The sequence below is a fragment of the Hypomesus transpacificus genome, chromosome 16 (assembly GCF_021917145.1).
Source record: "Hypomesus transpacificus isolate Combined female chromosome 16, fHypTra1, whole genome shotgun sequence".
In the NCBI taxonomy this organism is placed as follows: domain Eukaryota; kingdom Metazoa; phylum Chordata; class Actinopteri; order Osmeriformes; family Osmeridae; genus Hypomesus; species Hypomesus transpacificus.
The window spans coordinates 1,338,129-1,349,805 of NC_061075.1; the positions used below are offsets into that span (position 1 = coordinate 1,338,129).

An 11,677-nucleotide genomic window follows, 5' to 3' on the forward strand; every position below is an offset into this window, starting at 1 on the left:
TCACCGCTCAGCCATCTGACTCCCATCATATGCATTCATCTATGCAATCTTTCAGTTTTTCCTTATGTATATGATGTGTAGGCCTGTTTGTATGGTCCAGTTTATTTAAGATTACGTGGATACATTCTTTGAACTGTGTGTACAAATGAATAAATGGCGATATTCTGTAAAAACTCGTGGGTCTCATCTGACCCCTAATCCAAACAGCACCAGGCCTCCAATCTCACATTTCAGATCCAAAGCAGTCTTGTCTTTCTCTCTCCTCCATCAAGAATCACCCTTTTGTTCAATATTGACTTAGTGACTTGAGATCCAGTTCCTTACCTCCCAGTCAGCTAACACAACCTCAATCATACTGGAGCTCCTAAACAATCCTCTCTGCAGGACACTAAATTCCCCTTGACCCCTCCATATAAGACTACCTATACTGATGTGTGTGTGTGTGTGTGTACTGTGAATATGAGCAAATAAGTTTCAGGTACTCTGTAACAATGTTATGTTTTTAGTTGATGTTTCCAATTAAAAAACAACCTTGGATTGCGTTTCTGAAATAATGAAAGCTTTATTTACAATCTCAAAGTTCAATTTAGTTAACAAATATATACTATGTACATATTTGTGACGGGAACTGTATTTCACTTGCCAGAAATCGTCAGGGTCCTGTCGACACATAGTTCAACAGGAGAAACAGAAAAGTCTTGCTGATATTTACATGCAGAAAACAACGCACAAGCTTACAGTCACAGTACATCGTTATAAATATTCATACACTGACAAAAGATGTCTGTAAGCTAATGTTACGCTGTCAATTTGATTATCGAACCGTTTGTGCCTAATGTCATTTGCTTTCGAACAAAGTTGACATCCCCACAAAGTTAGAACCCTGGTAATCCTTAAGTCAGACCCTGGAGAGGAGCAGAGGTCATGGGGGGGGCCTCTCTGTACACAGCTAGGACCAGGTTCACTGAAGGAGAAATGTGTACAAAAGCCAGCTTGAGGCATTGTGTCTAAGGTAACTACCCAACCCTGAACTATACAGCCTGGTTTTGATGGGATGACTCATAACTCCAGGTTCAAGGCTGGGATGTGTCTGATACATACAGGACCAAATGGTTAGATCTGGAACATTAATCCACCGAGCTTCAATCAACTTAAAATATCCTACAGTGTTCAGTTTGGACTTTGGACAGAGCATTTCTTAGTTACTAGTCATATCACTGGTTTGTTGTCACACACATCTATGAACAGGACTAGCATGGACAGATGGATATCACAGACAATTACAGCAAAAGGTTTGACAGTTGACAGTTTACACTTGAATTTGAATCTTCCTCCCGGATAAAACGACATTGGTGGAGAGAAAAAAGAGGCTTGTTTATAAGAAGACAAGTAAACAGATCATATGTCCACCATTAAGGTCACTTCATCTGACAGACATAACGTGAGGACATGCTAGGTGGTCAGTCACAGTTTATTCCTGGGATCGAGGTCATGGAGTCTGAGAGACAACGAGCCCTTGGTGAGCTGCTGTTGACGGCAGCTTATCAGTCTGACTCACTTCCGACCACTCACGGTGTAGTTAGCGGTTGCCTGGGAGACGCGTGGAGGGAACAGTGGTTGCTAGGACAGAGTGGGTATTCTCATCTGAACCTGATGTGCTCGGTCGCACAGACGTGCTTCCAGGCAGCGGTGACGCACAGCTTTAGCGGGTCAACATCGGCGTGTGAGTCAGCGAGGCGTCAAGCCCTTTAGAGGAGTCTCTGTAACCGTTAGCTAGTCGAACAATCACCCTGCCTGAGGAAACGGACAGGTGGAAGGCATCCGAAAACACGTTTCTCCTAACTGAGAATGTACCCATGACTGTACAACTGGATAAGGCAAAGAACTGAATATTCACACAGTAAGGAAAAGAAGAGTTCTTATCTTTATAAACTTTCATGAAAAAACTGTGGAACGTCTTTGTGAAGCTCATTCATAAGAGGTCAAGAACAGGGGTTAAGACGTGAACTTAGGCCTGTGTTGTGTTGTTTTGTTCCTCTAGAAACGAGGCAATTGATTATGCTACAAGAACTAAGGAGGCACTTTAAATCAATAAGTTGGGAGACTTGGTAAGGCTTGAATCCAGCATGACAGTTTGAAATATTTCTTAAATAACCAGGAAGAACACATTGGCATTGGTTAGGCTTCATGACAGTTATTACCTGGTAAGTTACAAGTAAACTGGTGGAAGAGGTGAACAAGGTTGAAGATCACTTACTAATATTTCGATGTTTAAATATTAAATACAAAAAGGAGCTCTTATACAAGTTTCAAATAACATTCCTTTTAAAATCCATTTACAATACCGTTTACTGCCCTGTCCACATTCACATGTAACTTTGTGCTTTACCATTTAATCAGTTTTGCGGTACAAAACACTAAAATAATCTTTGTCTCTAAACATTAACAGCAAGATTACTTATATTGAACTAATCATTTTGTCCTAATTACATATTCCTCATATGATATTAAATATTACACAGCAGGAGGCAATATAATTACTCTTTTATACAACCAAATCTGATATCCACAAAGACACGCCTATACAATTAATTTTGTCTTCAAAAGTTTCTTTTTTTTAGGTTGACATCTCCACACAAACAGCTCTCGAGAAGTCGCCCATGTGACCTGTGCCCATGTGACCTGTGCCCATGTGACCTATGCTCACCAGACATGACAGGCCACCCTGGACCTGTCAACTTAGCAGCACTGACAGACTTCACGCTACGCATGGCACTACACGGTCGCACACAGCCCAGTCTGCTCAGAGAGGTTCTCCTGGACCACCCTGAGCTGAGCGTGAGCCAATCAGAGGTATCGGTGAAAAGAGGCTGGATCTGAGGAGTCTGGAGTAAGACAGGTAAGGTAGCTAGCTATCCGCACTGAGCTATTTGTTGTTAGCTAGTAGCTAACGTTAGCGTTTAGCAGGTGAGCGGTTTGCTAGCGGGTCTGGAGGTGTCAGGAGTGTTGGCACTGTGGCTGAGGGAAGGAAGAGCATTCTGAGGCAGGGTTGTGAGCGCGGCTCAACCTGCACGTTCAGGAGAGCCAGGGCTGTCGGGATCTCTTGTCCTGGATCTGGGAAAACACCTGGGCTGTGTCCTTGATCAGTGCGTCGAAGATGCTGTCCGCCAGCTGCATCTTGACGAAGAGTTCGTCCTCGTCGTAGCTCACCCACTGGGCCTCTTCCTCGTGGAGCTCGTGGACCTGGGAGGACAAACATCACATCCTTTGTTTGGTGGCATCATCAATATTATTTAGTGTTATTGCGCGCCTTTTAGTTTTTTACTTCCTGGCTATCACGCACAGCAAATGTAAGGTAGTCTACGAAGCTACTATGGAGCTTGGCAGAAGGCAACAAGAAAAATATTTTTGAAATAATCAGAAAACGTTTCGAAAGGTTGAAAATATATTTTCGGAAGACAGTTTCGCAACACTTTCACACGACATGACAGAAAAAAAGTTTAGTTTTGTGTCAACTTTTTTTAGTAAACTTATTTTGAAAATATTTTTTTCAACCTTCCAAGAAAAATTCAGATTCGAAGGGAGAAGTTCAAAATTGTCGGTGAATGCGCTGCGTGTCTTAAGTGTATTTTTGCCATCTCTGTCTGAGACTTAGACCCCTTCCTTACCAGAACGTGGTCGACTCGATCTCGCTTCTTTCTCCCGAACTTCAACATCTTCTGCCAGTCAGTCTTCTGGTTCTTGTCCTTCTTCAGACCGTACAGCTTCAGAACCTCGGTGGCGATGAACTCCTAGCACAGGATTCACAACACTTTACTAGGGATGGGGGAAAAAATTGCAAACATTTCCCAAAAATCTCCCAAAAATGATAATCTCAAAAATGGTCATTGATGAGAGTCGGTAATCTGTCAAATGTTTTTCTACAAAAGGAGCAGCATCCCTACCTAGCATAGCAACATTACCCGTGGCCTCTACTGTATGACTAATGCTAGCGCAACCTAGCCGGTGGTCAGATGGCTGAGCGGTTAGGGAGTCAGGCTATTAATCAGAAGGTTGCCGGTTCGATTCCCGGCAGTGAAAAATGACGTTGTGTCCTTGGGCAAGGCACTTTACCCTACTTGCCTTGGGAAAAATGTCCCTGTACTTGGTGAGTCGCTCTGGATAAGAGCGTCTGCTAAATGACTAAATGTAATGTAACACACCTGGACGTTGGTGACGTTCCCTGGAGTCTTGACTCTGTGGAGGGAGGAGGAGTTGACACGACGGGGTTTCATCCACAGGGGCTGGTGTGCGTTGGGGTCTTCGGCGTAGATCTCCTGGATGATCTCCCAGGTCAGGTCGTACACGGCCTGCAGAGGAGAGGGGAAGCTAGCTTCAGTGGAAGGACGCTTCTAAACGTTTCCACGTTCAGGTTACAAAGGCTACTCCAACATGTGTCAGTGGGTGAACTGGTTTGGTTTTGGCTCCATCTGGAAATGTTGTGTCAAACATAAGTGTTGGTATCCATTTCCCCTCTGTGAAGCCTTCCGGTATGAAATGCGCTATATAAATAAAGTTTGATTTGATTCGAATGAAAAGCCTAATCTGAGTATGACAGGTCCTAGCAGGGTCCTGGAGGCAGCATGATGTTCACATGCATCCTCCTGGAAACAACGCTATCACCCTCACAGGGCTGTCTCTTTGGTTTACCCCTTGATGTCTAACATGTGCCCTGAGGGTCGTTACCCGTCTGTAGCTGCGGATGGCCACCGCCTCCAGGTCCTGACCCTTGGCATCGTGTCCCAGGAACCTTTCGGAGGGCTTGGGGACGGGCAGGCCAGTCAGCGTCATGGTGCCCCCGCCGCCCAGCCCACAGCCTTGCCAGATCTCCTGGATGGCAGCGTGGACCAGCATCTCCACCTGCAGGGCGGTGTGGGGCACCACCATGGCAGGCTGCTCAGGCAGCTTCGGAGGCAACGGCAGCTCCGGTCTGGGGGGGGTCTTCACCGGGATCGTCTCTCCCTGACCCCCCAGGACTGAGCGTCCTGCTCCTCCCCCGCCCTGCGCCTCCTCCTCCTCCTCCTCTCTCTGCTTCTGCCTCTGCTGCTCCCGGCGGGTGCTGAGTCCAAAGTCCTCGTCGAACCAGTCCTGCTCGTCCCCCAGCTCGTCCAGGAGCTCGCGGCTCAGTTCCAGCTCTGCCAGCCGCCTGGCCAGCTCCTCCTGCCCGCTCGCTCCCAGTACGGGGCTTTCCTACACGGGCACACAGGGCAACACGCACACACTGGTTCACATTCACAGTTCCACAAGCAAAATCACCTGGATGATCTTCTCACTGAGACAAAGCAGTCTCAGTGACAGAAGCTAGCTACTTTCTGTTGTTGTTGTTGCTAGAATTGACCTGTATTTAAATGAGAAAACTAGATTCAATACAAAACTTCCTCAGTACACAAAATTACAAACGGTAGCACATTAGACAGACTTACAAAAGTAGTAAAGATCATCTCTCAATCAATGTTGTGATGTAAAGCACATAGGACTATTATGACTACTACTAGGAGTGTATTTCAACAGACGGCCGGAGTAGAGTTGTTGGTTGGACTTTGGACATGTACAAACAAAGAAAGGGGCTTTTTTGGAAGGGTCAAATGTGAGACTGACCGTCAATACGACTGGATCATTAAATCACAGCCGCTGGCATCCACAGTGAGCTCATCAGTTGTTCAACCATTTACCTCTGATGTGATTAAGCTACATGAGGCAGCAGGAGACAGAAACTTTTCTTTGACAACTCCTGTGAGGCAGTAGGATGCTATGTTACACCAACAGATTTTGTTGTTGTTGTTGTTTATTTCCCCCCCTGGTTTCTTCCACAATCAAAACGTCTTTATCAAGACTCACCGGTCTGTTGCAGAGTTCCGGGGAAGAAACCTCCTCCTGCTCAGAGTCGAAGAAGAAGGGAAGACCATCTCTCTGGATCCCCGAAACCATCGACCCTTCACCTCCCGTCGGCACGGCCGTCACCTGGTTGGCGGTTGTGATCTTCTCCTCCTTGGCCCTCCTGATCTGGGTGAACTGCTTCACGGCATCTTTCACAAAGGTGTTGATGAGCTTATCTGCAAAGGTGCTGAGGGTGTCGCCGCCCCTGACTTCAGCCTCGGAGGAGGGGCTTTTCAGCTGCCCCTCCCGGCCTCGGGACTCAATGAGGCTGGTGGTCTCCTTCAGACTCCGCCTGCCCCAGTCGATCTTGTCCATGTCGGAGATGTACAGGGCGGTTGGGGCATCTTCTAGCTCCAAGATGATGTCTCTGCTCCGGCCGTTGGGGATCGACCGCTCTCCCTGCTCCTTGATATCCGCCGATGTGGTCTGAGGCTTGTGTTTGGGAGCGGTGAGGTTGTTCTGGTGATCCACTGGGCCGTCGCTGACATCATCAGTAGGCGCCGTGTCTCCGCCCCCAGAAGCCCTCTGAGGCGTCCGGTCCTTCACACCTCCGCGTCTGGACTTCCTGTCAGCGGTGCTCGTCTTGGCGTCCTTGTCCGACAGGTCGTCCAAGAACGAGTCTTCGTCTTCCGTGGTGTCCACGTATACCTCAAACTTGTCGGGGAGGTGGGAGATCCTGTCGGGAGGGGCGAAGATGCCGTGGCGTTCCTCACACAGGAAGTACACCACGTGGTCGTACGTTCCGTTGTTGCTGCCTTCAGACTCGTCCAGCTCTACGCCCGCCCAAAACCCGTTAGCAAACTGTGTCTGACCTTTAAACCTGAGGGTCCCCGGCTGAACACTGCTGACCAACACCCGATCTCCAACGCTGAAGCTGGGCATCTCATCTACGCCCGGGAGGGAAGAGTTCTGGGAGAGGGAGTGTTTGGGGCTAAAAACGCCATCCTTGGCGTCTTCCTGCGAAACCACGGTTTGTTTCTGGAGGTCCAGCATCCTCCCAGACCGGTGGCTGTCGTTGGAAGTGTCCGAGTGTTGGCTGAACTCCTCCGATATGTCTCCCTTCCTGTCCTCTGAGCTGCTGTAGCGAGGGGACCCGGTCGGAGAACCCTCCACGGGCCTAACGGGTCCTGGGTGGCCAGGCGAGGAGGGCGAGGTGGGCTTGGAGCCGCGCTGGGCCCCCTCCCTGGGAGACGACTCCACGGAGGACTCAAAGTCTTCATGGTAACCGTCTGCCGAATGAGGAGAGGCCTCCGTGCCTTCAGCTGGAAGCTCTCTCTTAGAGGAGAGCTCTTTAGGGTCTGGGGACAGGGAGCGGTCACTAAGAGAAGATTCGGCGTCGAGAAGGTCGGGATCTCTGGGCTCCGTGGCGACGGAAGGGGTTTTGTTAGCGAGGGACGTCCCAGATTTGATGACGTCATCAACGTCGGGGGAATCCCCTGGTTTCGGCCTCTCCTCCGCATGGAACCGGCTCGTTGGGGAATACCCCCGCTGGTTACCCCTGGAGGAGGCGAGTCTCTGTTCCAGGTTCATTTGGAAGAGACCTTCAGACGTGGAACGCTGAGAGCCCTCCACTTCCAGTTCCTCCAGGACCTCGGACCTTTGGCTGGACACCGCGCCGCTCTCCCCCAGCTCGGTGCTTGGTTTCTGGGACGGCCCGCTCAGGTGCTGGGTGTCTCTGGACGGAGGCCTGGAGGCGGCCTGAGGGGAAAGCAGGTCTCTCGGGGCGTTGCTGTGCTCCGGGCTGCCGTAGACGGGGGTGGGGGTGACGGTAGGAGGGTCCTCGTCTGACAGCTCCTCAGGTAAAGAGGTGGATCTGCTGCGTCCAAGTGGGGTGAGGTCATCTGAGAAGAACCAGACAGGGTTGTTGACGCCTCGTGATGATGTCATTATAAATAAAGACGGTTGGCACGCACACAGATTACACATCAACCAGTCTACAAAGCCTTTACAACAAAAAAAGATTAGGGAAATTGAAGTCAAGACAGGCCTTATCTTTCACAGAGAGATGACAACAATGAGATGACAAACACTCACCGTGCTCCGTAGGAGAATCACGGCCTATCTTCTCAGAGCCAGCCTTCCAACTTTGACTGGTTTCAGATCTACGAGGGAGAGAAAAATAACATCAACAAAAACCCTGACACAAAACCTGCATCAATATATACTTTCAAACTCAAACACAAACTCTGTTTGCAAACAAATAGCTTGTGGTCCTGGTTGTTCTGGATCAATCCAGCTGCTGGGCTCTGCTGGGCTGTACCTGTCTGGAGGTGGAGGTTTGACCCTGGGTCTCTCTGAGGCAGTGGGGACTTTAATCTGGGGCTTCGTGGCGTGGAGAGAGTCTGGCTCCTTGCTCAGCTCAGCCTCAGTCTTCTGGATGAAGTTGTTGTAGGACTGGAGGGGAAAAACACAAACAAAACGAGTTACTTCTCTAGTTTTATCTTCAGGCACACGGTTAACCCTCGGTGCATGTCCCCAACAACAACAAACTACACAAAGACCCCCAACCAACTCATCATCCCAAAGACGAACACACATAAACATTAGATCTCCTCAGTCAAAACAGCACCCCCCGGCCTCATCCCCCCCCTGCCTCCACCCCCCCTGCCTCACCTCCAGCTGTTTGAGCAGGCTGGCCTCCTGGGCCTTCAGGCGCTCCTTGTGTCTCTTCTTCTGCTCCTTCTTCAGCTGGTTGACCATCGACTTGCGTTTCCGAAGCTCCTCCTTCAGCGCCCGGATCCGGCTCTCGATGTCACTCTGATCCCACACGGGCTCTGAGGAACCAGGCAGGAAGCAGGCGGTAAGCAGGCGGTAAGCACCCTCAGAATGCTAACTCCCAGGTCAGGCTGATTAGCAAAACCTAATCCAACTTAGTGGTGCCACTATAAAATATGTTTTTCTCCCTCACATGAGGGAGGGGAGTGAGGGAGTGAAAGTATGCATTCTGTCAACAACACGTCCAAAGAACTTTGTTCAATCGCTCATGATTTTACCGTAAGTAAAACCACAAAGTCCATGCTACTTGGCCACCTGACAATACAAACGTTAATGACTGATCACAATATTGAGAAAAGAAGAGTCGATCGTACAGTCCTGGTTACATGTAACTGCTGCACAACCGAGTTAGCCTATCTAGTGCCACAGCAGAAGAGACCAAGCCCGGGGCTAGCTGTCTCCTGCCCCCATGCCCACGGCTAGCTGCCTCCAGCCCCATGCCCAGGGCTAGCTGTCTGTCCCGGTCCCATCCAACGTCTATAAAGCCGAACAATGGATTTTGGTGTTTCAAAACCCATTGACACTGTATGACTATGTTTAGCTTGTGTTCTGCTCCTCTCTCTTACCAACCGTCTCTGGAGGAGGGGATCCCTCTCTGAATTGCTCCTCCCAAGGTTTCTTCCATTTTTTCTCCCGGTGGGAGTTTTTCTGGGAGTTTTTCCTTGTCTTCCTTGAGGGTTTAGGTTGGTTGAGGGGCAGTTCTATGGGCGCATGTGAAGCCCTCTGTGACATGCTTGCGTGTAAAAAGGGCTATACAAATAAATTTGATTTGATTTGATTTGGTCTGCTGCCCCCATGCCCAGGGCTAGCTGTCTGCTGCCCCATGCCCAGGGCTAGCTGCCTCCTGCCCCATGCCCAGGGCTAGCTGTCTGCTGCCCCCATGCCCAGGGCTAGCTGCCTCCTGCCCCATGCCCAGGGCTAGCTGTCTGCTGCCCCCATGCCCAGGGCTAGCTGCCTCCTGCCCCATGCCCAGGGCTAGCTGTCTGCTGCCCCCATGCCCAGGGCTAGCTGCCTCCTGCCCCATGCCCAGGGCTAGCTGCCTCCAGGCCCCATGCCCAGGGCTAGCTGTCCCCTGCCCCATGCCCAGGGCTAGCTGTCTCCTGCCCCATGCCCAGGGCTAGCTGCCTCCAGGCCCCATGCCCAGGGCTAGCTGTCCCCTGCCCCATGCCCGGGGCTAGCTGTCTCCTCCCCCATGGCCAGGGAGAGGCAGGACTGTGTCCTCCAGTAACAGCACTAGGCAGGTAGGGTGTCAGGGAAGCGCTCACATTGTTTTTCTCCTGACCTAGCTTCACATTATCCCCTCCCTCCTTCATCACCACAAGATATCTGTTCTAATCAACGGGATGATCAGAAAGCTAAGTGTGTGTGCAGAGCTGACTCACCGGTCTGGGCGGCGGAGGGGGTGTCCGGGGCCAGGGCCTGGCCAGGGGTCCGGGGGGAGGGGGGCAGCGTCCTCGCCCCGCTGGCCTCATGCAGCGCGGAGGAACCGGGGCTGCCTTCAGCTGGAGGAGACTAGAGAGAGCCACACAGGAAGAGGAGGAGGGGTGAGCCTGAGTGTGTGTGTGCGTTTGGCTATATCAGATTCATAATGACGATCTATCAGCGCTATAACAGCCCGGTGGGCCTCTGTGTTGTGGAGTGCCCAGACATGGCAGGTCACGGGTGCTTCTGACTCAGACAGGAGGGTGAACAAGCTGACCCCCTAATCATTTGTGAAGGAACTCTCAAGACTTTCAGAAGGTCTTCCTAGTTTCCCTCTCATTCACACACAACAGAACCACAGTCCGCTCGTACAAGTCTCTGCAGTAGTTTTGACCTTTCAGAAAGAACACGCTTTTCCCGACCAGCATCAACTAGACGAACACTACAACAGAGGCCTGGGTGTACAGCAGGAGGAGGCCTGGGTGTACAGCAGGAGGAGGGGGGAGGCCTGGTCAAAGTCTCAGCTGGGGGAGCCCACACAAAGGGCCTTTATTCACAACACTGTTCCGGCCGGGGGCAGAACACAGTCACTGAGCCCGCGTTAGAGGTGGGGTCTCCAGGCAAGGCCCGGATCACTGATCACTCTCTGTTCTAACATCTTTAACGTGCCCCAAGATCAGGGCAGGAGGGCAGCATGAGGGTTCAGATCAGACCTGGGACCCCACAACGGGACGCCTTGATGTCGCCTGACAACTGACAGAACTGGACAGTTTTGACCGTTTAGGAGACCGGTGAACGTCTACGTTTGAGCCCGTACTGAGGTCTGTGCCAGGGGTTAGGTTCTTACCCTCTGGTGGGGCGAGTGGGGGATGGAGTCAAAGTCCTGGGAGTAGCTAGCCGGGCTATTGTGGGTGGAGCCGGAGGGAGGGTGGGAGCCGGGGAACTCGGTGTGCACGCTGGACTCTGTAGGCACTGGAGAGGACTCTCCCACACTCACAACACCTGAGAGAGAGAGACACAGAGAGACACAGAGAGAGAGAGACACAAAGAGAGAGATAGACAGAGAGAGAGAGACACAAAGAGAGAGGGACACAAAGAGAGACAGAGAGAGAGAGACACAGAGAGAGAGAGACAGAGAGACACAGAGAGACACAGAGAGAGAGACACAAAGAGAGAGAGAGACACAAAGAGAGAGAGACAGAAAGACACAGAGAGAGAGAGACACAAAGAGGAGAGAGACAGAGAGAGACAAAGAAACAGAGAGAAAGAGAGAGAGCGAAACATCAGATTCAGGAAAGCACATGGCTCACACCTGAGGACTGAGGTCATGCCGTCATGTTGAGGGAAAGGAGACGTCTCCTCACCTCTCTCCCTGGAAGCCCTGCCCCCAGCGGGGGTGGAGCCCTCGCCCTCCTGGCCCCGGGGCGTGTGGCGGTCCCAGGACTCCAGGGCCTCCCTCTCCATCCTGCGGACCTCAGCCTCTTCCTGGTCCAGACGCTGCTTCCACTCCAGCAGGTCCTCAGCATGACGACGTCTCTGCATCAACTGCTGCTCTCGCTTAGTC

The 11,677-nt window shown here is 51.1% G+C and overlaps 1 protein-coding gene across 1 annotated transcript; it reads right to left on the minus strand.

Annotated features, from left to right (window-relative positions):
- Nucleotides 1–1,905: 1,905 nt before the first annotated feature.
- cep350 (centrosomal protein 350) lies at nucleotides 1,906–11,677 on the minus strand. The gene is made up of 11 exons (XM_047036901.1): nucleotides 11,478–11,677; nucleotides 10,961–11,115; nucleotides 10,074–10,203; nucleotides 8,530–8,690; nucleotides 8,177–8,310; nucleotides 7,951–8,018; nucleotides 5,878–7,757; nucleotides 4,726–5,229; nucleotides 4,203–4,349; nucleotides 3,669–3,791; nucleotides 1,906–3,243 (listed from the first exon to the last, which is right to left on the minus strand). The coding sequence occupies exons 1-11, from the start codon at nucleotides 11,653–11,655 to the stop codon at nucleotides 3,076–3,078; spliced, it is 3,648 nt and encodes a 1,215-aa protein (XP_046892857.1). The 5' UTR covers nucleotides 11,656–11,677; the 3' UTR covers nucleotides 1,906–3,075.

What these genes read in the sequence shown, in the direction of transcription:
- cep350 (XM_047036901.1), bottom strand. Translation starts at nt 11,655, where the DNA reads ATGCAGAGACGTCGTCATGCTGAGGACCTGCTGGAGTGGAAGCAGCGT. An exon ending in CCCACTCGCCCCACCAGAGG is followed by an intron (nt 10,204 to 10,960) that starts GTAAGAACCTAA and finishes GGCTCTCTCTAG; the next exon opens with TCTCCTCCAGCTGAAGGCAG. An exon ending in AAACCTCCACCTCCAGACAG is followed by an intron (nt 8,019 to 8,176) that starts GTACAGCCCAGC and finishes TCTCCCTCGTAG; the next exon opens with ATCTGAAACCAGTCAAAGTT.